Genomic DNA, 27,043 nt, shown 5'->3' on the forward strand with positions numbered 1-27,043 from the left:
AGCCCCGCAGGCAGCGAGGCGTGGAAACTCACACCTTCACGCCAGACAAACGGCGGGAAAATGTTGCTTCTATACTCATTCATCTGTGTAGAGTCAAATAGGACTTCAGAGTCTTACGTGATTCTAAATATCTTGCTGGTTTAAACAATGAATGTTTCTCTCTCAGCTGATCAACTAAGAATTAAAAAGCCTTGCTTTAAACTGTTAATCCTGGTTTTCAGCCCCCATCCTCGGGGTGATAGGAACAGGATGTCCCACACAGACACACACAGTTGCTGTGATGACGCTCCAGGCTTTAGCAGTGTGTACTACTCAGCAGCACAGCACAACAATAACAGGCAAAGGCAGATGTCTAGACTGATGAAAGCAGAGTTGATTCAAAAACACAGATAGAGATCTGCACCGGCTTCCAACGACTGACGGGAAATCCACCAGTTAATATTCAACACACACGTTATATTGTTAGGATAAATAACAATTGGCATCGTTTCAATCTGATTACCCTCCGTTTTTGCAGCGTCAAAGATCACTGATGGCATTTGACGTTTTTTTTGTCGGAATAAACTCAAAATCTCGACTTAAAGAATTGACCAACTTGTTTTACATGATTATAAGAGAAATAAGACAAGATGCACACCTTCTCTAGACTAGAGAGGAAGTGAAGCGAAATACTTAAAAATAATGATATAGGAGGGAAATAAATGTCTATTCCATTGTGCTGGTTTTACAGGATCAAGTTCAAACTTGTGGTTTTGAGCTTTATAAATAACTTGGTTTGATCAGGAAGTTAGATGGAAATGGCTCCAGTCAATATTGGGATTGGGATGTTTTTTCCATTAATTGTGTTGCGCTGGCGACAGACTGCCAGGAACGGCTCCCTCAGGCTACTTCCTGTACAATTTGGGTTAGGCTTTTGTAATTGCCCCTCCCAATATGGCAGGGCTGTACTATTATGTCTAACATGACAATGTAGGTAATTCTTCAATATGATCTGAACATAATCATTCATCAAAGACTATATGTATTTTCAAATTTTACATCCCGTTTTAGCCTTACATCAATATAAAAAGTGTCCTAAAGAAAATCTCTATACAGGCCGTAATCAAACAACTCCTATAGACCAGGATGTGCGGTCATCGCAGGACCGGGGTAATATGGATGAGATAGACAGTAGCCAGGATTCTATCCAAATGCATCGCAAATCTTAACCAAATCTGCAAACGAATGCTTGTTCCCGTCCACTACCGTTATGTGATCATTAACAGTTGGGTCATAGAGATAAGAAGTAGGTGGAGCAAATTCTCCAGTTGGAAAACCATTATACCAGAAGAGGCAACAAGATGACGCCAATCGAACTTCAAAATAAAAAACGATCTAGAAAGCGTAATACAACATTTCTGTTAGTTTCATGCGTTAACGTGAGGAAGGATCAGATCAGTGTGGAGCGATGAGACGCCCTCATGTATTCACGTCATCTGTTTTCATTTTGTTTTCATCGATACACCAACTTTTCCATCCCGGCCAAGCGTAAACACTCTTTTCAGGTGGATGGAAACGCACCTGGTGACCACCAAATAAAGGGCCTGAGATGCAACAGCTACACAGAAACACTGCAGCAGGCGGCGTGGGGCCCTTTCACTGTCTTCAAGTAATATTGAAGAAAGATCCAAACATAATCATGTTGAATATTATTAAACTATCTACTCACTGCTTTAAAAGTACAACACATTGCTGTGTTCCTACTGACCAGTGGGGAAAAGAATATTGATCTGCACCGTTTCATTCATCATTCACTGCATGTGCACTGCAGCTCTGATTCTCAGCGTGAACTCACACTGGGTTTAAGACCGACTGGTTTCAGACGCAGTTAGCTGCAGTATCTCTTCTACAGAACTATATGTAGGGGTTCTTGTCCCTGTCAAAGGGTTTTTTGGGGGGAGTTTTTCTTTGTCTGCTGCAAGTGTCTCAGGACAGACGGTGTTGCTGTACACAATGTAAAGCCCCCTGATGCAAATACGTGATATTGGGATTTATAAATACAATTGACTTCACTTAAGTAGAGAATTCAACGACAAAACAGAAGCTCACAAAAAACTGCACGCTCGCTCTTCTCGTTTCTTTTTGGCATTCTCTCTTGATGCTCTGGTTTCCTCTCAGTTAGCTCTGTGATTAACGGGCGACAGGGTCCAGGGTGTACCCCGCCCGATGCTGGGATAGGCTCCTGCCCCCCCTCCCCCCCCAGCACCATCAAGGATGAGCGGGTATTGCTAATGGATGGATATTTCCAAACTCAATGCACTCCATGCCCTCCCAGTTTGTTCCCATCGAATTTGGAAATAAACAGCAGCAGTCGTTCAGACTGAACAAGACGTTGTTGATGGACAGAAAACACAACAATATAGCCGTGTTTCCCATAAAGCATCAAAGCATGTTCTGTAATGGTCAGTGAGTCTGCCAGTGTGTAGGTTCAGTCAGTGAATCAGTCATTCAAGTGTGTGTTGTCTACAGGCTGATTCGTGTCAGAAGAACAAAGATCTCCATTCATTCAGTCCGTTCACAGCTCTTCATGGCTGACCAGCTCTGTCCTGCTCACCTCTGGAGCCACTCTGGCTGGTATCTGCAGTCAGTTCAACTGGTCAAATGCATTAAGACGGCCACAGACATGACAACTTGCCAGTCAGCCCAGCCTGGTAAACAGGCTTCTCACAAAGTGCTGTGGAGACACCATCAACACTAACAGCCATGTTTGTGTTTGGAGCCAAAATCCATGAACAGTCAAAATCTCAACATTCAAACATAATAACTAAATGTCCCAGAGTTACAGGAATTATTTTAGTTATGTAATCGTGCCGAGCCCTCTCGAGAACCATTGATGAAAATGCACCGTTTGGAAATTTGCTTAAAACCTGTTCATCATTTGGACGGAAGCAATGATTGGAAACAGGACAGTTTCCATTGGCTGGTGCTAAGAACCTTTTCTGGATCCCAACTAGATGGCTCACAGAGACAGTGGACTGTGTCCTGTCCCGAAAAAGGTTTTCCATTCCAAAAGGCTGAACTACAGTTTTCAATGAGATATGTAGTTTATTTACCGTTAAGCAGCAGTTGTATAGTACAGGTAGGTAAAGAACTGTAGATTACACAGTGTTGCTGACAAGAATATGAAACGTAATGCTGGGTTTCCTCCACCCCTCCGCGTGTGAGAAGACGTCCCACAGGAGATGTGTGGTCTGAAGCTTCCTGTTGATAATTACAGTGTGTTCAAAGGGAAAAACACTAACAGAGGTGAAGCGCTCACAGAGCATCTTTCCTGTAAGTGATGAAAAGCCCAACATGTCAAGTCACAACATTATACCAAGATGGACTGCTGTTGCTCAGACTGCGGGTGGATGAATCTCATCTCAAGTTTTTATGATTGCCGAGTCATGTGACCGCATGAATACAGATAGTGTGTGATGGTGGAGTCGTGACTCTCAACCAGGGAACCAGCACCAGCCAGGGGAACGTCTGCAGTTGCTTGGAAAGTTTGAAGAGTAGCTCAACTATTTTGATAAAATGGAACCTAAACTCTGTAACACCTGAACACCACGTGAGAGTGTGTGTGAGCAAGCAAGCAAAGAAGCACTGGAAACCACAGAGCGAAAGTTAGAAGCTAGTGAAAGGTAGCTTCTCCCTTGGTGTGGGCATGTTGCCACAGGGTACTGGTGAGTAGATGAAATACAAACCAGGAAACCCAGTTAGACAGTTGATCAGACACGAGGACTGAAGACAGCAGTTTATTCTCCTTTTTAAAAGGCAGGGGAAACATGTTCTCCCTGCTTTTGTTCCACAGTTTGGAGCCTCCAATACATTTACACGAGTCCTTGTAGTCAGGACACAACCATGTGTTAGCTTGGTACAGATCCCAGTCCCTTCAACCAACAAGAGTCTCTAGTGCAGTAAAGAAGGGCAGAATCCTTCACCGGCTTCCCACCTGGAAACACTATTCTAATTATGTTCATTACTCATTTGTAACTTTACCCAGAGAGACAGGAAGACAGACAGCCTGACATGAGCAGTAATTTGTGTGAGTGAAGACTATGCACCAAAATATTACATACAGTGCAAAACACTGTGACCATAAAAGGCTAAACAATCTGATAATAACCAGCAACCTTTCTACACACAAACTTTAACAGCCACGTTTCTCCATTTGCTTCTTCACCCCTTCATCCAGCACACATTAGGGATGGAAAACAAAGCTTATCAAACATTAAACAGTTTGATAATCAAATCATACACATCGCAATAACCTAATAGACAGTCAAAGCATATTAAAACAACATCAGAAACATATTCTGTTTAAGCCAGTCCAAACACAGCCAACAGTTAACCTTGTGGAACGTGTTGGGAACAAACATCTGTCAGATCAGCTGACACTACAGGATAACCACAGACAAAAGGAATTCCTGGAATCCCCCTGCCGACTGACCTGGAAAAGACAAGACGAATCAAATACTCTGGTCCCCAGAGCCTGCACAGAGGCCAGACAATAACAGGGCGGATGGGGTTTCCTGATAGCGTCGGGTTCAGGACAGATATTACATATGGCTGCATTTCCACAAGGACAAAGACGGTTGAAGGAAAATAACAATGGTGTCAGGGTTATGTGTCCGTGTGATGTCCTGGCTCCAAGAAATCACACGACCACATTTATCCTCCAAAAGTTCAATAAACCCCATAAATGTTCACCCATAAATACAGAAAACTCTAGCTTTGTGCATCCCTGCATGTGTGTTACACAACAGCACAAAGATAATTGGAAACATCTTGCTCGGGGGGGAAAAAGCAAAATGTATTAGTGAATGCAAAACACATTATCCAAATGGTAAACAATGAACATCAGTTGCAATGTGACATGCAAGCAGCACATGTTGAGCTCAGTGTTGAGCATCAAATGGACAGAGCTCAGAATCTAGTTAATAACGCAACTGACGGATCCCCTGGATCACAACTCGTCAGTAAATACAGACGATGCTGTTTGTCATCATAAGTAATGTTAACATATTTCACAGGCATTTTCTCTTCTGTGGGACTACGAGCTGCGGCTGGACAATAATCACTTCACACTAAAAGAGATCCGTAAAGGGTTCAAGACTTTATTGGAGAGTTTAATTAGTTTGTTTGCACATAGTATATTATATTAATAAAACACTGAATATTGTGCAGGAGAGGTTATCAGCCACAGATATCTTATGAAGACACTTCCCCTGTTAAATATTAACATTCATACTTAAAAAGAAAAAAGTATAAAAAAACAAAGATTGCATAATTCATCAAAGTTCTGTTTTGAAGACGAGGTAGTCATAAACAAATGATAGAACTGCACCACAATGAAATCTTAAGTCCTTCTCAGATGAAGTTTGAATCAAGATAAAGCAGATGATGAGAGTATGTTGATCAGAGGGTCGACCCTCGGCCCGACTGTGGCTGCTGCATTTCACTGCTCTGGGTCCCAACGGATTCTACTACGTTGTTCGATTTCAACTCCTCAACGACTCTGACCTGGTAAAATACTTGTGTTTGTATAGATGTGTCACATAAGGTTAGTTAATGTAGTTCATTTAACCAGTCCACTGGAATGAATGGGAATAAAGCTGTTTGGAGAGATTCAAAATCTGTGAAATGGAAATCTTGACGCACGCACGCAGCTTATCGTCACATGGGTTGAGATTCCCATCTTGCGCCTGGTATGGATCAGTGAGATCACAGATTATTCCATTTGAAGCCTGTGAACACCCACACAGGTGTTAACAGTTCATGTGGCCGATTAGACGTCTGCTCAGGTTGAAAGTTGGCCGGAGCTTCGATGTGAATTTATTAAGTCACAAAGCTTCATCTACCAATAAGAATGATGTCAATCCATGAGTCTACACACAAAGAAGAGAAGAGGTGCAATCAGACAGGTGAACTGGAAGCACCTGTGGGGGTGAACGGGCCCTTTAAGCAGGAGGGTTCTCCACCATGGAATCACACCTTCAAGATCAATATCCTGCATTTACGCTGCTTTTTAAGTTCAACATATTTAAATCTCTCCGCTCACAGTGTCTGCTGTGTCCGTATTGAAGATGCAACACACATTGTTCTCAGCAGATTTGATGCCGATGCATCTTTTTACTGGTTACACCTGCAGCGCACAGCGTAAGGTCGTGTGAGTCACGCAGGCAAAACAAGACGTGAGCTTTCGTTTTGGGAGAGCGCTGTGAAACTTTAAACTTTTACACAGTTTGTTTTTGTAAGTTAACATCTACAGACTACAGCAGGCTGTGAGGGACAAAGTTATGCTACAATCAACCGCCATCTGGCGCTGGCTAAATAAATACAGACAGAAACTCTTAAAAGTCATTTCCTGTATATCGTAGTTTCATTTGAAATATATATAAATATACACACTGTATCACCCATTCCCGTGTAAAAGGGCAGCGCACACCTTGTTTAAAAATATAAATAGAAGCCTTTGGAGAGCTCTAACACCTTTCATTGAGATGTGTGTGTGTGTGTGTGTGTGTGTGTGTGTGTGTGTGTGTGTGTGTGTGTGTCTGTGTCTGTGTCTGTGTGTGTGTGTGTGTGTGTGTGTCTGTGTGTGTGTGTGTGTGTGTGTGTGTGTGTGTGTGTGTGTCTGTGTCTGTGTGTGTGTCTGTAACACAACAAAAGAGCAGAGTCATCAATGAATAAAATGATCAACAGTTGATTGTTTATGTTTGTGTTGCGTCCTGATAACAGATAATTGGATTAAAGCCAGTTACATATAAACAGAACACAAAGACTCGAGGACTCAACACCTCCGACAGGTCCAACGTACTTCTCTTCTCTTTCACTGTAAATCTGCTGTGATCACAAAATGAAAATTAGCCTTTATAACAAAACAGAAACTATTCCAACGAGGATCAAATCCACAAACGAGGGACTCATCTCAGTCCCTGGTCACAGCTCATCCCAATCTGACGGTGTTAACAGAGCACAATTAAAGGCCACATAATTACAGTAGGCACTTCAACACAGCCAAACCAGTAATGTTCTCTTCCAGGAATTCCAGGGATGGGTGTGACTGTTCACTAAAAGTAGTCATGGATGTGCCTGGTTTACAAAGCAGTCCCTATAATTACCAGCCCTGACAGCCTCCGGGTTCTGGGTCAGGGTACGGGTGCGGGTGCATGACTAGTTGTAGATCATCACATGTAATATAATAATGGTTTTTAGAATGCCTGCTGTAGGTGGAAACAATTAAACTGTTAATACAATTCCCAAAGGACAAGATCCTCATATCTTTACAGATTGTATCTCGTGTGATTATGTCATTTTACTAATTGCTTACAAGAAGATCCCTGTTGTGAATCGTATCGCAATAATCCGGCAAAACAATCGCAATTAGAACGATTTTCCAAATCGTACATCCTCTAGATACATCAAGAGTGCATGCTAACATTATAAACGCTATCGTCTGTTAAATATATACAGCTTTACGTCCATCAAGGCTTCACAAGCTCTGTTGTGACTGTTGTGTAAAACATTCACCTGGTGGAGGTGAGGAAGGTAAACACGTGTTGTGTTCAGCATGATGCCGAAGCACAAAGTGATTCTCTAACGTTGCTCCTGAGTTACAGGAAGAGAAAGCATTTCTTAAATGCAGTCAGACCAATGACTCACACAGGTACATGGTCCCAGGCCAGCTCCCTCTTAGTGTCGAGTGAGAGAGTTGGGTGTCTGTACTCAGCACTCAGCACATGATGGCATGGAGCTAATCATAGCAGAGATTAGACAGACATCAGCAGGAACTAGTAGTCACTGGGCTTCCTTAAGCCCTAAAGCACTGGGTCACAACAAGTCAGACTGTCTGGATAACATGACCTCTCTGCTGGAGCTCTGAAAGACACCTCCACCCACTCCCCTGTTGCCTTACATAATGTATACACCACCTACTGTTCATGGTGTAACCTGGGCTGTTCCTTTGTGGGGTGCATGTGTGTCAGTACCTCCATTGTATGCTGCATATCCTGTCACGTGATATATGTATAAGGAGGTAAAGCTGTGCATGAGTTACACACTGCACAAGCCACTTCAACACAGTGAAATAAATATCTGAACTCATTGAAACATAGTCTGACATTAGCTAAATAAGTAAACTTATGTTAAATCCATATACACTTAGCCAACATGGCCTGCCTTCCCACAACACAACACTCTTAGTGCATCGCAGTAAACAGGTAAGTTAATGAACAAAAGATTCTGTTTGTTCTGTTGTACAAGCAGCATGTTCAAAGCTGACATGCTAACATGCTAACATGCTAACAGCAGCAAAGGACGGAGACGGAGTTCAATTTGTGAGGATGCAAAAACAAAACAAATGGTGAGAAATACAGAAACCAACTTTTGAAGTTGAAAAGAGGATCAATTAAGTGTCTCAGTCCCAAACAAAACCCAACACTTTAAAGCCCGAATTCCAATACACGATGAAAATATAAGTTTAAAAATGGTCTCACGTGAAGCATTAGAGAAGCTGAATACTGGACACACACACACACACACACACACACACACACACACACACACACACACACACACACACACACACACACACACACACACACACACACACACGTTTTCCAGCTGATAGTGTGTCGCCTGCATGTCCGCTAACACACAGATGCCACAGGCTGCAATGTATTCTTTTTAATTTAAAAATGACAGCGCTGAAAAGTGTAAACAGAATTATTTCCCCCCGAATCAATACACAGCTGAGGAAGAGGCCGATATCATGCAGCAAAGGCACCGGGCATTGTGTCAGAAACCCAAAGATATTCACTTTAATATGACATAAAACTGAGAAAAGCAGCAACTCTCCATATTTGAGGCTGAAAAGCTGCATTGCATCTGATATTTATACATAAAAAATGACTTAAGCGATTAATCGATTACTCATCTCAGCAGCTCTAGTTCTGAGCTCGTCACCTTTGGGATTTACAGTAAAGCAGAGTACCTGACTGGGCTTTCTGTCAGTGATCTGTGCTCACTCAAAGATCACACAGATCACATGTTGGTTCCAAAACCAAATCATGCAGCAGAACTAAAATACTTGTTTTAGAGGCTCTATCCTAACCCTTACTTGCTCGCCCAAGAAGCATTTCTTTAAAGTTACATTTAAGTGATATAGTTATATATCACTCATATATTACAGTTATATAGTTGTTATGGTGGGGGGGGGGTAAAGAGGTCGCTGTCTGCCAGTCGTTTTGATATTACCACCAGAATAAGTCAGAAACTTTCAAATCCTTCACATTAAGTTTAGAAATGTGTTTCCATATTAGTACCTCGACTAGTTCTCTACACAATCACAACTAAATCATTTTAATAGAAATGAGCAAACACTGACATGACAAGTACAGCCAATTAATCCAGTAACAAGCCTTCACGTTTATTGTGTAATGCTTTCAGCCAGGGGTTAACAAAAGACACACATTCCTTCGAGTAAATCCCTGAAGACCTACTTTGTACTTTAATGATGTGCTTTCATCTCCTCAGACCAGACAAAGCACCGGAAAAACATCCCCCATGCTGTTCAATGAGAGAGCGTGTGTGCGGGTTTCTGTGTTTGGGAGAGAGGGAGTGTGTTTGTTTCCCAGCATGCACGGACACAGCTCGTCTTTGGAAGAAGCCTATGAGTTATGAACCAGACAAAACGCCCAAACCAGATTCCAAAAAAACAAATAAGGGAAGTAAACATGGGAGAATGTAACCCCCCACAACCACGACTAAAAAACTCTCCACTTTCCCAGAGAGGGCAAACCGACTTTGAACCCTGTTTTATTCTGGTAACAGTTTTATGAATGAGTCCCGGCTCAAAGAATGTCCTTTGTATTAACTCAATGAAAACAAGGGCTTGCACTTTTCCCTTCCGTCATGTATTGATCTGGTGATGTCTGGAAATAAAAAGCCTCTGAATACAAAGATGACTCTCACGCCGACACAGAGGAAGGCCTGTGAGCAAGGCACACAATCAAACAAAAGACCCAAGATAAGATTACTGAAGCTTGTTATCAGAACACACACCATCATAAAATGGTCCTTTATTGTCAGTGTTGGCCGACATGATTCCAAGTCTAGCAGCATTAAGCATGACTCTTTCCTACTGTTACATACCAACACACAGGATTGTAGATCACATGTATAAATAGCCTCTGATCTGCAGTTACTGGAGCGGCCGGACAACAACTTGAGAGAATGGCCACTGTTTGTTCAGCCAGCTCAACGACTGCAGCGATCGGCCTTCCTCTCTTTAATGAAGCCTGGTTTTACTACCACCAGACTCCTTTAATAAACTGCCTAATAAATAGCACAACGCTGCAGTCTCTGCAGCGTGAGCAGTAGTGCTCGTGTTGTTTTGGATCGATGCTGTTTTAAAAAGGCAGCAGCCGTGGCTGACACTCTCTCAGGAGCCCTGTGACTGCTTACACATCTTCACAGGGTCATTCTCCTCTTCTATATTTAGTCTGCTTAAACTGACTTAACAAAACCTGTCAACCTCTTGGATAGGAAGATGTCAAGTGAACACGAGCACATCAGTCATGCCTTCAGGCGTCTCCTCTGTAGGCAGGGGGCCATGTGAACACTTGTAATAATTAGGATTCATGATATCATTGTGGTGTAAGGACCTATCGATATTATGTTTTGTGACACCGTGAGGAATATCAAAAACACTATCGAGTTTTATTTAATAGTTTTCATGCAAAGCTTTGTGGCTCAGGTTGCACAAACAGGAAGTAGTGCTCTGATATCAGATCTCACTGTACTTTCTGTGACTCATGCAGTTTCTGCATATAGTTGTTTTTAATACAGGAATTATCGTATAAAAAGTTGTTTTTTTAAATTGTATCTTTTCTTTATCTATGCAGCGGGAACTTATGATTTAGGATTACTTTAGTCATGTGAAAATATATGTTTCTGGACTAAATAAGTCTGAAGTGATTCCAGTAAGTGTTGGTGCCATTTGTCAGGATAATCCTGTGACATGAAAACTTCATATTGTCCCGTGCATAATTAACAGTCACTGTTGCAGTCTTGGTAGTATTAATAACAATAATAATAATAATAGTTAGTGGCAGAAGATGGCTGAGTGGTCGAGGCAGTAGTAAGAGAAACAGCAGTAGCAGCAGCTGTCACACTAGTACGAGTATTAGAAGGACTTCTAGCTAAAGGTATTTACTGGTTAGCTTTTTCCTGTCCTTCACAGCTGCCCTCTGAAAAACAACATGTTTCAGTCTCAACACGGTGGAGACAGAGAGGTCACACTTCACCTCCTTACACACAATTTATACCAATGTTAGAATTAGAACAGACAAATTAAACCCCAAATAATACAAAGTCTGACTCCCACACTGTGTGAATAACATACTGATGAACTTCATCTCAAAGCTCTAGCTGCTTGTGTTTTGGAAATTGCAGCTTTTTTGTTTATGATACAAACAGACACTTGGAGACAATGGCCACATAAATGACCAGAATTACAATAAACTGTGGAGCGATTAGTCAAAGCTACACAGCTGCCAGTTGTTGTTGAGTTGATGGCACGGCAGGAGGGAAGACTTATGGTCTTATGGTCAGTGCTGACCACTCAGGTAGTGAACTGTGACATCGTCATGGGTCATCTCGTACAGAAGCTGATCCGTGTGAGAACACTCTGCAGCAGAGAGCGTGCACTCTGCTGCAGAGAGCGTGCACTCTGCAGCAGAGAGCGTGCACTCTGCATGCTTTGGAAAAGATGATTAAAGACTCAGAACAACTCTTAGACCAGTTTAGTGCTGAAATTTCACTATAAGTACATTTACTATTACTTTATACTTTTACTACATCTCAGAGGGGAACAAACTCTTTTATTCTTTACTCTTTATTTATTTACCAGCTTTAGTTACTAGTTACTTTTGACTACCGTTACTACTAGTAAATGATGTTTTTTATGGATTATAAAGAAGTATATAAAGTAGTCCATTCGCCCCACCCTTAACAGCTCTAGTGATGTTTACATATTAATAAGTTATAATCCTATAATATAATATACATCATTCTGAAATGGGCCATTCTGCATCATGAGTACTTTTACTTTTGGTACTTTAAATACATTTTGATTCTACTTTTAGATTTTGAATGCGGAGCTGCTACATGAAACGTGGTATTGCTACTTTTACTGAAGTAAAACTTAGTACTTTGTCCACCACCACTAGGTCACCTTCCATGTGATGACAGGGTGAATTCTCTGTGATATTATGTCTCATTGGATGAAACCTCTTTGACACGAGTCTATAGCCGCAGGTACAAACAGACACATATGAGAGGAGAGGTTTGGAGCTTACTGTGGACTCTGTCATTTCTCTCGTCAGCAAGAAAACACTAAACAGCACAGTGTTGTGCTCCTCCACCTGACACCCCCTCCATCCATCCAACATGTCTTCCTCCAACATATTCCACCTCCTGGCCTCTTCCAGCATGCCCACACACTGCCACTCCAACCACCCACAAAGCAGGCCAGGCGTATGCGTGTATGTCAGACATATTTGCATCTCTGTGATTTGTCCGCTTGTGTGTGTGTGTGCGTGCCTGCATCTCCGTCTGCACTTCCAGTGTGTGTGATGATGGTGGCAGAGTGTGTGTGTGCGTGCCTGCACTTCCAGTGTGTATGATGATGGTGGCAGAGTGTGTGTGTACATGCATGCAATCGAGGCCAGTCCTGCGACAGTTCCATATCACAAGACTGAAAACATCAACATGCTGAGTCTGCAGCAAGGCGCCAGTCACCAGGGAAACAATTCAGCCAGACATACACACTCAGTCAGCCAAAACACATCGTCTGAAACGCACCAGCAAAACAAGTCATCTAAAACGCTGCAGTCGTAAACACAATATTAAAGGGCCAGATTACACTCATCGTGCCTGCAGTAGTTTAATTAAACTCTGGAGCATGTTCTCCTTTGTTTAAGCAGACGAGAACATTTGAATTGAACTTGCATGCAACCAAAGAAGCACCACAAGAAATGTGAGCTACAAGGGTTATCAATATACTGCACAACCCTAATGCAAAGACAAAACATGGATAGCACATATCCTCTTCTTTGAAATCGTTATCATCTTTGTTTTAATTATTTTAAATGTCTGAGAGCCAAGTGATATACTAATAAAATCATATTTAACTTGCTTTTTGTGAGTTGATATAAATGTAACTGATTATGTTGATGTGCGCCTCGTGAGCTACTGTCTCTTTTGAAAGAAATGCACCTACTGCAGGTAACCGCCCTTAAATACAAGTTGAACGACCTCGTCTGATGCAAAATGGCAGCCTCCACTGATACCTGTTTAGTTCTTTCTTAATCTTTCCTTAACCTGGATAAACACCTGAGATATATTACAGCAAAGACCTGCAGACAAGTCGATCACGCACAACACCATCTCCCCCTGCCTTCCTTCTTCATCGCAGCTAAAGCACAACAGCTAAAGCACAACAGCTAAAGCACAACAGCTAAAGCACAACAGCTAAAGCACAACAGCTAAAGCACAACAGCTAAAGCACAACAGCTAAAGCACAACAGCTAAAGCACAACAGCTAAAGCACAACAGCTAAAGCAGTGACAGCTAGCAGGCCACAGCTGCAGGAACGTGGCCGTTCATTACACTCCCAAATTCTCATCTACACAAATTATGCCAACGGCTAATTGTCTGCGTGATCTATTTGCAATTCAAATCCCTGATGAGCTATCATGTGTGACAGTCGGCTTACCTTTCTGGCAGTAGTTGGAATTCCAGCAGCGGTAGTTGTAGTTGTTGTTGAACATGGTCTTCCTGCACTGAGGGTTGTTCTCCATGATGCCTGGACAAACGTCGCTGCACTCCTTGGACTGCTTGTTGCCAGCGATGTAATTGTTGAACTCTGCATCCAGGATGAGGGACCAGTCTATGGAGTCCAGGTAGCAGAGCTCGGGGTTCTTCTCAATGCGGATGGCGCCACGGGTGATGTTCCTCAGGTTGTACAGGCCGATGTCCTTCAGGCTGGTCATCTCAAAGATGACGAGGGCGTAGTTGTAGAAGAGGCTCCGCCCGCGTATCACGGCGAGGTTGGGAAAGAGCGTGCTCAGACTGTCCAGGCCGGATACGCGGAATAGCAGCAGGTAGTCGGTGACCATGGTCAGCTTGGGGAAGCTGAGGGAGCGGAAGAATTCCAGGTTGATGTTGTTGTTGTTTTTGTCACCGATGAGGAGGATCTGCAAGTAGCCCTCCACCACTGTGCAGTTCTCAAGACGCCTGAACTCACTGATGTCATTCCCAATGTCGATGCTCGGACCACAGACTGCAGGAGGGAAGCAAAAGAGAGGGTGAGCTGTTAGGGCTGCAGCGGACATGTGTGTTCATTATCGACTCATCTGAACATTATTTTCTAGATCAATCGTTTGGTCTAGAAAATGTCAGAAAATAGTGGAAAAGGTTCATCGCAGTTCGTCAAAGTCCAAAGTGACGTCTTTGGTTTTGTGGGTCAAAACTTCACGATAACTAGAACTTCACTAGAACTCTACTGTTCTCAGTAAACTGCTACAATATAAACAAAGACAAGTATTTGCAACATTCAATTATCGAACAAATTGAACTGAAAATAAAAACTTTTAATGTGCAGTTTTCTACCTCCGATACTCTTATACTCTGATACTCCTATACTCTTATACTCTTATACTCCTATACTCTTATACTCTTATACTCAGATACTCTTATACTCTTATACTCAGATACTCTTATACTCCTATACTCTTATACTCCTATACTCTTATACTCCTATACTCCGATATTCTTATACTCCGATACTCTTATACTCTGATACTCCTATACTCTTATACTCTTATACTCCTATACTCTTATACTCTTATACTCAGATACTCTTATACTCTTATACTCAGATACTCTTATACTCCTATACTCTTATACTCCTATACTCTTATACTCCTATACTCCGATATTCTTATACTCCGATACTCTTATACTCCGATACTCTTATACTCCTATACTCAGATACTCAGATACTCTTATACTCCTATACTCCTATACTCCGATACTCCGATACTCTTATACTCCGATATTCTTATACTCCTATACTCTTATACTCCTATACTCAGATACTCCTATACTCTTATACTCTTATACTCCTATACTCTTATACTCTGATACTCCTATACTCTTATACTCTTATACTCTTATACTCTTATACTCCGATACTCTTATACTCCTATACTCCTATACTCCGATACTCTTATACTCTTATACTCTTATACTCTGATACTCCTATACTCTTATACTCTTATACTCCGATACTCTTATACTCTTATACTCCGATACTCTTATACTCCTATACTCCTATACTCCTATACTCCTATACTCTTATACTCTTATACTCCTATACTACTATACTACTATACTCCGATACTACTATACTCCTATACTCCTATACTCTTATACTCTTATACTCAGATACTCTTATACTCCTATACTCCTATACTCTTATACTCTTATACTCTTATACTCAGATACTCTTATACTCCTATACTCTTATACTCCTATACTCTTATACTCCTATACTCCGATATTCTTATACTCCGATACTCTTATACTCAGATACTCTTATACTCCTATACTCTTATACTCCTATACTCTTATACTCCTATACTCTTATACTCCGATATTCTTATACTCCTATACTCCTATACTCCTATACTCAGATACTCCTATACTCTTATACTCCTATACTCTTATACTCTGATACTCCTATACTCCGATACTCTTATATACTCCTATACTCCTATACTCCGATACTCTTATACTCCTATACTCCGATACTCTTATACTCCTATACTCTTATACTCAGATACTCTTATACTCCTATACTCTTATACTCCTATACTCTTATACTCCTATACTCCGATATTCTTATACTCCGATACTCTTATACTCCGATACTCTTATACTCCTATACTCAGATACTCAGATACTCTTATACTCCTATACTCCTATACTCCGATACTCCGATACTCTTATACTCCGATACTCCGATATTCTTATACTCCTATACTCTTATACTCCTATACTCAGATACTCCTATACTCAGATACTCCTATACTCTTATACTCCTATACTCCTATACTCCGATACTCCGATACTCTTATACTCCGATACTCCGATATTCTTATACTCCTATACTCTTATACTCCTATACTCCTATACTCCTATACTCTTATACTCCTATACTCTTATACTCCTATACTCTTATACTCCGATACTCTTATACTCCTATACTCCTATACTCTTATACTCCGATACTCTTATACTCCGATACTCTTATACTCCGATACTCTTATACTCCGATACTCCGATACTCTTATACTCTTATACTCCGATACTCTTATACTCCGATACTCTTATACTCTTATACTCCGATACTCTTATACTCCTATACTCAGATACTCAGATACTCTTATACTCCTATACTCCGATACTCCGATACTCTTATACTCCGATACTCCGATATTCTTATACTCCTATACTCTTATACTCCTATACTCAGATACTCCTATACTCTTATACTCCTATACTCTTATACTCTTATACTCCTATACTCCGATACTCTTATACTCCTATACTCCTATACTCCTATACTCTTATACTCCTATACTCCTATACTCTTATACTCCTATACTCCGATACTCTTATACTCCTATACTCCTATACTCTTATACTCCGATACTCTTATACTCCGATACTCTTATACTCCGATACTCTTATACTCTTATACTCCGATACTCTTATACTCTTATACTCCGATACTCCGATACTCTTATACTCTTATACTCCGATACTCTTATACTCTTATACTCCGATACTCTTATACTCCGATACTCTTATACTCTTATACTCCGATACTCTTATACTCCTATACTCAGATACTCAGATACTCTTATACTCCTATACTCCGATACTCCGATACTCTTATACTCCGATACTCCGATACTCTTATACTCCTATACTCTATACTCCGATACTTCTTATACTCCTATACTCTTATACTCCTATACTCATATACTCCTATACTCTTATACTCCTATACTCTTATACTCTTATACTCCTATACTCCGATACTCTTATACTCCTATACTCCTATACTCCTATACTCTTATACTCCTATACTCCTATACTCTTATACTCCTATACTCCGATACTCTTATACTCTATACTCTATACTCCTATACTCTATACTCTATACTCCGATACTCTTATACTCCGATACTCTTATACTCTATACTCCGATACTCTTATACTCTTATACTCCGATACTCTTATACTCCTATACTCTTATACTCCGATACTCTTATACTCGATACTCTTATACTCCGATACTCTTATACTCCGATACTCTTATACTCCGATACTCTTATACTCCGATACTCTTATACTCTGATACTCTTATACTCCTATACTTCTATACTCCTATACTCCGATACTCTGATACTCCTATACTCGGATACTCTTATATGCCGATACTCCTATACTCCTATACTCTTATACTCCTATACTCTTATACTCCTATACTCGGATACTCTTATATGCCGATACTCTGATACTCCTATACTCGGATACTCTTATATGCCGATACTCCTATACTCTGATACAAATAACTCAAAACAAATCACAAAATTGTCAATATATTTAGGCTATATTGTGCAGCCTGAGTTTAATATTATATTAATTCAGCCGTAATCCAATAAATTCAACAGGAACATAAATATATAACACAATTTCCTATTTACTTGCTGTATCCTTTCATTTCATGCTCTCTCTGTTTGTACATTATATATAATATTGACAGAACACTTAAGCTGAACAGGTTTGCGTTGCCGTTTTCATTTTTAATGCCATCTTATCAAAAGAAAGTAAATACTTGAGGTTCTATTGAAGTTTAAAAGCACCATAAAGTTTACATTGCTCTTGACCCGGTTCACCTTCCACTTTATCATCAAGAACATCAAAAGGTAACTATTCTATAAAAGACATCATTCAACTAAAACAATGTCGACATCCATAAGAAACGTGGACAGTGTACACACTTTGCTTGATCAAATACAGCATATCTTCCTCCATGTTTTGCATCTTATTGTGGCTCTTTAGCACGCTAACATTGGCTAATGAGCACTAACACAAAGTACAGCTGAGGCTGATGGGATTAGTTTTGCAGGTTTTGAGTCAGAAACCAAAGTATTGGCTTGATAAAGTCTCCAGTTATTACATTGGATCTTTTTCACAGCGGACATCTTGGCTTGCCATAGAAGGGAAAGCACAGGTGTAATTAATCACATAAAGAAACGACTGCTCTCCACTTCACGCTGGCTCACCGTCACAGCTTACCGGGAACTTTAATAGAACTGGGCCATCGTTAACTAAAGCAGTCAGAGAGTCAAACATGCGCGCCGTAAAAAAGGTCCATTCATCCGTGAATGTCTCAATACTGACTCAAAAGCACAGATATCAGCCTCACGGTGAACCTCGAGGAATAGTCAGGGGACAGCCAAAGTTTAGGGGGGGGGTGATTCATGTATTGAAATTCTTATCTTCCAAGAATCAAATTGATTTACAACTTCCAAAGATCGTTTTATTTAATATGGTACATAACTTAAATAATGCTACAGCATTATTGTACGCGTGATTCTGTGAACAATGTATTTATTTAACATTTTTAATTGAATAACTTGAACTCTTGAAGTCACTGAGAATTGAGAAATACTAATAACGTTTTAGTAAAAAGGGTTTATTTGCATTTTAAGTTTAGCGTAAATAAATGTTTGTGTTTACATTATCGCAATCAATTAATAAATATAGCTTTTTCAAATATAAAATCATTTATGATACTGAGAGTCAAAGTCAGAAGGATGTATCCTCTGGGAACCATGAATGTCTGGACTAAAGACCAGCATCTTTATAATAATAATAATAATAATAATAATAATAATAATAATAATATTCATATAGCACTTTAAGTTTAAGCATAAAGTGCTGTCCACGTTAAAAGACTTACTGCGTGCTGCTAACATGGATGAAACATGGCAGTGGTACACGGTGTAGCGCCCCCTACAGGAGAGGTCTGTGCGTACACTAAGATGTTTATGTTCAGGGTAAAAGAGATTTCCCTGCCTTTGATTTTAACTTCATGAGTAGTAGTTTGACATTTACTGAGACTCTGATTCTATTTAGACAAAGAAATACTTTGAAGAAATACAAAGTACAAAGCAAACTATGAAAAGCTCTGCTGTGAATCCGAACCCGCATCAGGAAGTATTTGGTTCGGCACGATGGTGATGACCGGTGATGATAGGTGGAGTGTTTATCTTTCTCTCCCACCTGTGTGCTATGCTCTAACAATACTTCGCCTGAAGCCCCAGCAGCACCCACAGAAACACGGAGGCCATTATCTCACATCACTGTGAGGAGGATTTAGACTTCAAAAGCTGGAGGGCTGTGAGTCATGGAAAACTCACACCAACCGCCTAACAGGTTGTCACACTGCTACTTCAGCGCTGGTCTATAAAGTTTTACTGTATGAATGTGACAGAGGTCTGGGAAAGACGATGCACACCCAGCAAGGAGTACACGGACACATTAACCCTGATGACGCATACAAGAAGTTTTCTGTGATCCCCGATTACATTTTAGTGACTTTATTGTTCAGGTAGTTTATTGTTTTATATTTAATAAAATATAAAAAGTAAATATATTTAACATGCACAGTTGAACATTTTAAATACAAATAAAAAGAGAAAATATATATAAACAAAAAACATGCTAAATAAATAACTTTGCGTGCACGTGTAACGTTGTTAGTTTGTTCACAATTTTCAATAACGAGACAAGTAGAAAAAATAAAAAGACAATTAAGTGTTTTCTTAATTACAATATTATATAATGAAATACTTGGGCTGGTGTTTCAGGTTTAATGAGAACATAAAGTGGAGCTGGAGCGATGTGCCGCCGGCTACACATATTCCCTATTCCCACACTAGATGTCACCGTCACGGTTTAATCTAAGAAAATAAACTATAGTGTAATATGTCATAATCTCATAATGCACAGTTTTGTTTTTAATGTCTCCATTTCCTAACGAAGCTGATCAGGTTTGCTTCATGCATCACTCTCAAAGCAGAGCTCTCGTCAGAGCAGAGAGACGAGTTAAACAGCGCTGCACAAACTCATGTGAAGACCAGCAGAATATTTAAAAACATCATTGATGCCGATACTAAAATCAGTAGTTACCCAAAACATATGGTGTGGCGTTTCTTCAGAAACCACATATTTACTAACGTGGAACAAGGTTTAATTTCCAAAAGAACACCATGAACTTTCTTCTGGCACTGGAAATGTTCCCCAAACCTCTCATTGCAGTTTGACGGCGTCGCTCAGCATGGCACAGCTTCACTATATCGGAGAAACGTCTAAAACTTATCTGCATGTCGACATTTTATATTCTCAAAAGCACTTTGAAATTTCTTTTGAACATTTAGCAATAATTTAATATTGGAACTAAATATTTAAAATGCAAAACGTGTCGCTGTAGTCAACTAAAACACTCAACAAGCTCGTGCTTCCAAACGTCTGACAGTTCCTGAAGTTCGTGATGAATATGATGAAGGTGGAGCAGCCCTCCCGTTGATGAGGGAGGGAACACTTCCACTACTTTTCCATTTGTGGAACTAAAATGTTCAGGAATATATTGTGCTAGAAACCAAACGTGCGTCTGTAACGGTGAGCAGCTCTCTAACGTGCAGAACATAAAAGATGTGCGAGCTCAGCTCACCAACTTTCTTATACCCGCAGGTCAAACCTCCTGCATGAGATACCGCGGCGCTGAAGTGCAGCTCAGAGAAGGTCAGTCCATAAATACGTTCGGAAGAACGGAGTTAAAACTCTTGTTAGAAGAAGTGACTGACGGCTCATCACCCGTGTTTGTCTACGACTGGTTTCATGTGACTTTATGTTGACTTGGGGGAATGTGTATTAAGAGATATAAAGATTATGATGTAAAAACTTTCACGTTAAAACTCCTTATAGTTATTGCTGCATTTTAGACCTTTTAAAACTTCTTCATATCATAAAAAGAAGACAAAGCGGCGCCCCTACATTATATCATCCTGCCAGTTCAATGCCACCTCACAGTTCTGCCGCTTTGCAACTGGTGCACGTCATGACCTTCTTCAAGAACATATAAAACACCTACAGACACACGACTCTCACTGAAACACTAAAAGTGCAAATTAAGTTAGTAAACTGGTGAAAACAAGTTTAAGATCGCCCGATAATTCTTTCCACAGAAAACATGTTTACCACGGTGAACTCTACGGACAACACGCGTGTTCAGACATACGGATGATTACGTTCGACATACGTGTGATACAGTTGAATTGGGGATCATTTGGTTCTCACATAAAACACAGGGTTAGGAACGGGAGGCTCTTACACCAAAACTGCTGAGAGGTGAAGTCTTGTGTGCAGGATGTGAGAGCCTCTGGTGAGCCATTATAAAATGCCTTTGGTGTGATTTAAGGCAGGCAGTGTGCTGGTATGGCTGTTATGTCTTTCTCTATAATCTACTTGTCAGTGCACACTGTCAGCAGCCTTCAGCGAGCTGCATACCTGTTAATACAATCCCAACACCCGGGCCTGTAGAAAGACACACTGCCTGGTGACGTTACATCACCGCGGCCTCGCCGCTTCACCCTCTGGGACCTCGCTGCAACGCCAGCATGGCCGTCATTTCATGGGAACTGCCTCCCGACTCGTGAACACACTAAACAAAAGTTTCTGATCGAAATTTACATTTTGTGCTAAGCCAAGTGAAAATACAGATAACAGGTGTAGCAGCTTAATAACTCCCCCCCCCCCCCCCCCCCCCTCTAGTCACACTAACACATTTTAAACAGCTGAGTACACAATCCCATCTCTGCGGCTTTGATGAGCCTCCAGATCACATATTTACTTTCGATAACCTTTTCCCAGCTGGCTGCGGCACCCAGACTCTGCACAGACAATCAGAGGAAATCCACTGGAAGTCCCATAAGACAAGAAATAGGAAGCAATACGCCCTCTAAGCTGGTGCTTTATGCACTGCCACTAGACTGCAGCAAGTCTGTGTACTCCTCATTTCCATCCCGTTAGTGACAGATTGCCCGAGGGGGGGAACGTATTCATAAATACTTTTCCACATGAGAGGCAAGGTGAGAAGACATGCGCTGGGAAAGCATTAGGAAAAGATCATTCCTGACAGATAAAACTTGTTTGGTTCCATCTGAAAGGCAGAGCCGAGCTGAACCTGGTTAACCCAAACCTAGCAGCTGCCCTTTACTCCCCACTGATACAGCAAAGCAGCAGGAATGCTCACCGGTTTAGCCACACAAGGAAGCTTCACACAGCTCCACACCGGAGCAAGAATAAATGGGTTTGGATGGGAGAACCGCTCTGCTTCTCCCAGGTTTGTCCCGTAACCACTGGGGCTAACAGTAAACCTCACGACACACAGTTCACAAGCTCCTCACTCTTTCCAATCAACAGAACTTGGTCTGTTTTGCTTGCGAATGTACTTTGGCTTGTTCTATTTTAAAACCCAGACCCAGGTTCAACCCCCCCCCCCCCTCCCCAACATGTCATAATGAATGGGATGAATCAGGGAGCCAAGTTTACAGCAGAACTGGAAACATGGAAAGATTTCAGATGGCAACACATCATTCTTTTTTTAATAAATATAGAAGCTTTAAATTCGTTAAATTGTAATGTGTACATGTGCATCTTCAACACGCTGCCAAGCAGCAGTTAGTCACCAGACGTCCTGTGAAAGCCATCTGTGCGACACCAGTTGGTGCTTCTCAAAGTTCAGTCCAAGTCTTAAAGAAGAACGTTTTACTTCCATGGATTATCATTGGACTGAAATCTAGAACCTGCGCTCGGTGTTTGCCTGATGGGAGGACGTCGCAGCAGTCTGGTATTCATGGAAATATTTCCCAAGGTCAAGGGATCCCCAGGTTTGTTTAGGAACGCAGAATAAATACTGGGAGTATTATTGAAATGGAAAGTCAAGGTTGTGTTGTGTTCACAGGTTCACTTTGTCGTCAGAAACCTTGGAGAGTTAATAAAATATGATTAACAATTTGCTTTACTGCTCTATTTATATGTTTTTATGCTGAACTTTTGATACCAATGCTCTGAACCAGGCTGCAAAAACACTGACAAACTCTTCCTGCGACCGACAACAATTCACAAATAGTGTCTATGTTAGGGCTGCCCCCCCCCCCCCCCCCCCCCGAGTCGATGAGTCGAATAAGATTCCTTTAGTCGATTAGTCATTTATTAAGCTTTTATCATTCTGAATTACTAATTTCCAAGAAACATTTTCTGGTAAACACAAGATTTAAAATGGATTCTTTGTGGAGGAACTCAGTTTTACAGATCTTTCTAATGGATTCATGTTAGTGTTCGTACACGAAGCCTTCCTTTAGTCCAGGACATCCCTCGTCTCTGTGCACTTGTGCTGATTGTGATGACAACTGATTTATTTGTGATTTTTCACACAGATTGAAATACTTTCTCACTTTAGAATATAATACATCACATTTTGGGATGTAGAGGAAGACAAGCCCAACTAAAATCCATCTGTTTGTGGTTTTGTGTTGAGAGAACAGATACCGTGCACTTTTGGTTGATTCTGATTCAACACTCAGAGAGTTGACAATGTGGTGTGTATATAGCTTATCCAAAAGGATTGATAGCTGAAGTATGTGGGGTTTGTTCTGTTTGTTTCTTAGCGTTTTGTATTGTATGTTGTTGTTTTATGGCTTGTGTTTAATGTATGCATGGTTGCATGTAAGTGTATGGTTGCGTTTGTAAATGTGTATGTATAAATGCATGGGTGAATGTGTTTGTATGGATAAATGTTAATGCAGACTTGAATGTTTTATGATGTACAACACGTGTATATATTTCTATTGTTTTATTAATAATGTAAATGTGGCTTCTACTCAGTTGTTTACTGTGAGCATGAATGCTAATTTTCCAAGCAAAGCTCCAACAGTACTAAACTAATCTGGATCACAGTATTCACCAACACCAAGTTGATTACACTGACAAACACAACATTACATACACATAACACAATTTACATACAGTAGGCTTCATGCAAATTCTACCATTAACGTATAGCCACATAACTTTGTTGAGATAAACCTTATGTATTCTTCTATATCAACATTTTTCCTGCTATTTCCACCATAAAATCAGAAAGTATCAAGAAAAACATGCAGTGATGCATTAGTGTGTACAGCAAAGCATGGTGTTTTCACTGTAAAGGAAGCTAATCTCATGTCCCACATGTGAACAGCATTGCAGCATGAAAACAACAATGTTTCCCCCCGTGTGTAGTGTGGATAGCAGTACTTACTCTCTGCGGTGGCGGGCCGGAGGCAGGACGACAGACCCAGCATCAGACCCCAAAACAAGGTCAAGCGGCTCCTTTCCGTACGAGACCTCATTCCTGGATGAGTAAATCCTCCCAAATCCTGTAAATAAATATGTCGAGGGGAGGAAGTGTGGAGCAAAACCTGCTCACAAATATTTTTAAAGCCTCTTTAATCTGCAGCCAGCACCTTTTTTTTTTTTTTATAGCAGTTAGCCGGCTAATGGAGCTAATAGCTAATACTACAAACAAGCTAGCAGGATAGCTTTCTCACGTTACTAATGAGAGTCCAAATCGTGCTCAAAAAAATAAATCACCGATTTATTCCTCTGGCCAGAAAATACGTATTCATAGTTCTGTTTTTATTCCTGCCAAAAACAACTCCGCGTGGATGTGGAGACAGCAGCGGTCACACGGGCGGCGGGGGCTCCTCTGTAATCCGCATCTTCACGCTCCATGTCTGGAGGAAAAACGCTCAACGTCCCGCTGCTGGAGGGTCCTCAGGAGGCAGGAACAACGGGGCAAACCGCCTTAAAAACGGGATGGAAAGAGGCTGTCTGGGCGATGCAGTAACATTATAAATCAATGCGCAGCCCCCTTGTGTGAACGCCACGACGTTTGTTTCGAAATATCCAGGATAAAAATCTAGTTTCAGACCGCAGCCTCCTCCTCCTCCTCAGCCGCTCATCATGCACACACACACCGCGTTGTTGTGGTCGGAGAGCTTCACCTTCATATCAGCGGGACATGGAGAATGTGACCTTATTGCTCCAGGTTAGGTCAAGTCCTTTGCATATCTAGTGTTTTCCGTCGATAGATGTCTGAACAGGCAGCGTCGGTTAGACAGATTCACGTACAGGTACATGCACAGTCTCTTCCGATCAGCCTGCAGTCTGCCGTGCGCGCTGTAAACACGGCGCCCTGCGCACAGATCGTCTCTGCTTCTAAAGATGGATCACTCCTCCTCGAGCCTCTGCTCCGCCTTCCAGTCCGTGAAAAGTGGGTGTCGCTCTCACTGCAGTTTGCGCAGTTACCATAGTGACTGGTGTGGTACACACAAGAAGGTCAGTTGTATCTGTGTGTGTGTGTGTGTGTGTGTGTGTGTGTGTGTGTGTTTTAACAGTCTACACTGTAATGTGCTGTATTAACAGGAGGACACTATGGGCGGATTATGAGACAATGATTGAAAGACATGCAAAAAGGCTCCGCCACCTCTCCTACAAAAGAGCAACACAGACTCTATTGTTGTTTAGCTTATTTTTGTTGTGGTTGTGTGTCTCTTTTTAGTTGTTTTGTGTCTCTTTGTGGTTATTTTGTGTCTCTTTGTAGTTGTTTTGTGTCTCTTTGTGGTTGTTTTGTGTCTATTTGTAGTCATTATGTGTCTCTTTGTAGTTGTTTTGTGTCTCTTTGTAGTTGTTTTGTGTCTCTTTGTGGTTGTTTTGTGTCTATTTGTAGTCGTTTTGTGTCTCTTTGTAGTCATTTTGTGTCTCTTTGTAGTTGTTGTGTGTCTCTTTGTGGTTGTTTTGTGTCTCTTTGTAGTCGTTTTGTGTCTCTTTGTAGTCATTATGTGTCTCTTTGTAATCGTTTTGTGTCTCTTTGTAGTTGTTTTGAGTCTCCTTGTAGTCGTTGTGTGTCTCTTTGTTGTTATTTGTGTCTCTTTGTAGTTGCCTTGTGTCTCTTTGTAGTCATGTTGTGTCTCTTTGTAGTTGTTTTGTGTCTCTTTGTAGTCGTTTTGCGTCTCTTTGTAGTTGTTTTGCATCTCTTTGTAGTTGTTTTGCATCTCTTTGTAGTTGTTTTTCGACACCACATGTCATTATTACTTTATCATCATCATTTGATGACTATTTGACTATTTCACTCTGTGACTACATCAACTTTCCGTGTGCATACACAACAGACACTGAGGCAGGTGTTATAAAGTTTCATTTACTAAGTTTCAAGTTCTTTATGCCAGTCATTGGCAACGGACATTTTGGATCTCAGGCTCCACCAACAATGCTCATAGAAGACGTTTTTTAAAGAAGGAAATCACTCAACTAAAAGCTTGATCTAAGACATAAAATAGTGCACTTTAAAATGATGATATACTCTTATGGTAAACAGTATTGTAAATGAATAAACTGAATGTAAACAGGAATGTAGTAAATGTATATGTATAATCACACGTAGCTTAATTAAGTACCAGAAGCCTATAATCAAGCATACTTTCCAATTTGATGACTGCATTACTTTAGTTAATTTCTTCGTTAAGATCCACATCCCTAAACAGAGTGAGACCTCCTGCTCCTCTCGGCTCACCGCCGGAGCGACTCTGTTGACACCGCGGTGGGAGGGAAACCCCGGAGCTGCGGATCCGGGATCAGGGTTGTTTTGCTGCTCACAAATACACAGCTGAGGGCTGCCTGCCTATACAAAGATCGTGTCTGTCTGCACCACCTGTAATTACACTCTTGAATCTACGCAGTCACAGCTGTGTCTTTATTAGTGATATAAGCAAAT

At 41.0% G+C, this 27,043-nt stretch overlaps 1 protein-coding gene across 1 annotated transcript in view; it reads right to left on the bottom strand.

Moving 5' to 3' along the window:
- igf1rb (insulin-like growth factor 1b receptor) overlaps positions 1-25,452 on the bottom strand; it is a 41,328-nt gene extending 15,876 nt beyond the window's left edge. Inside the window, exons 1-2 of the mRNA XM_029426078.1 lie at positions 24,530-25,452; positions 13,802-14,368 (exon numbers count right to left, since the gene is read on the bottom strand). Coding sequence (XP_029281938.1) covers positions 13,802-14,368; positions 24,530-24,620 — 658 coding nt within the window. The 5' untranslated portion in view covers positions 24,621-25,452. The remainder of the gene's footprint in view (positions 1-13,801; positions 14,369-24,529) is intronic.
- Positions 25,453-27,043: the final 1,591 nt, after the last annotated feature.

This window comes from Cottoperca gobio, chromosome 3, assembly GCF_900634415.1.
Source record: "Cottoperca gobio chromosome 3, fCotGob3.1, whole genome shotgun sequence".
Taxonomy (NCBI): Eukaryota; Metazoa; Chordata; class Actinopteri; order Perciformes; family Bovichtidae; genus Cottoperca; species Cottoperca gobio.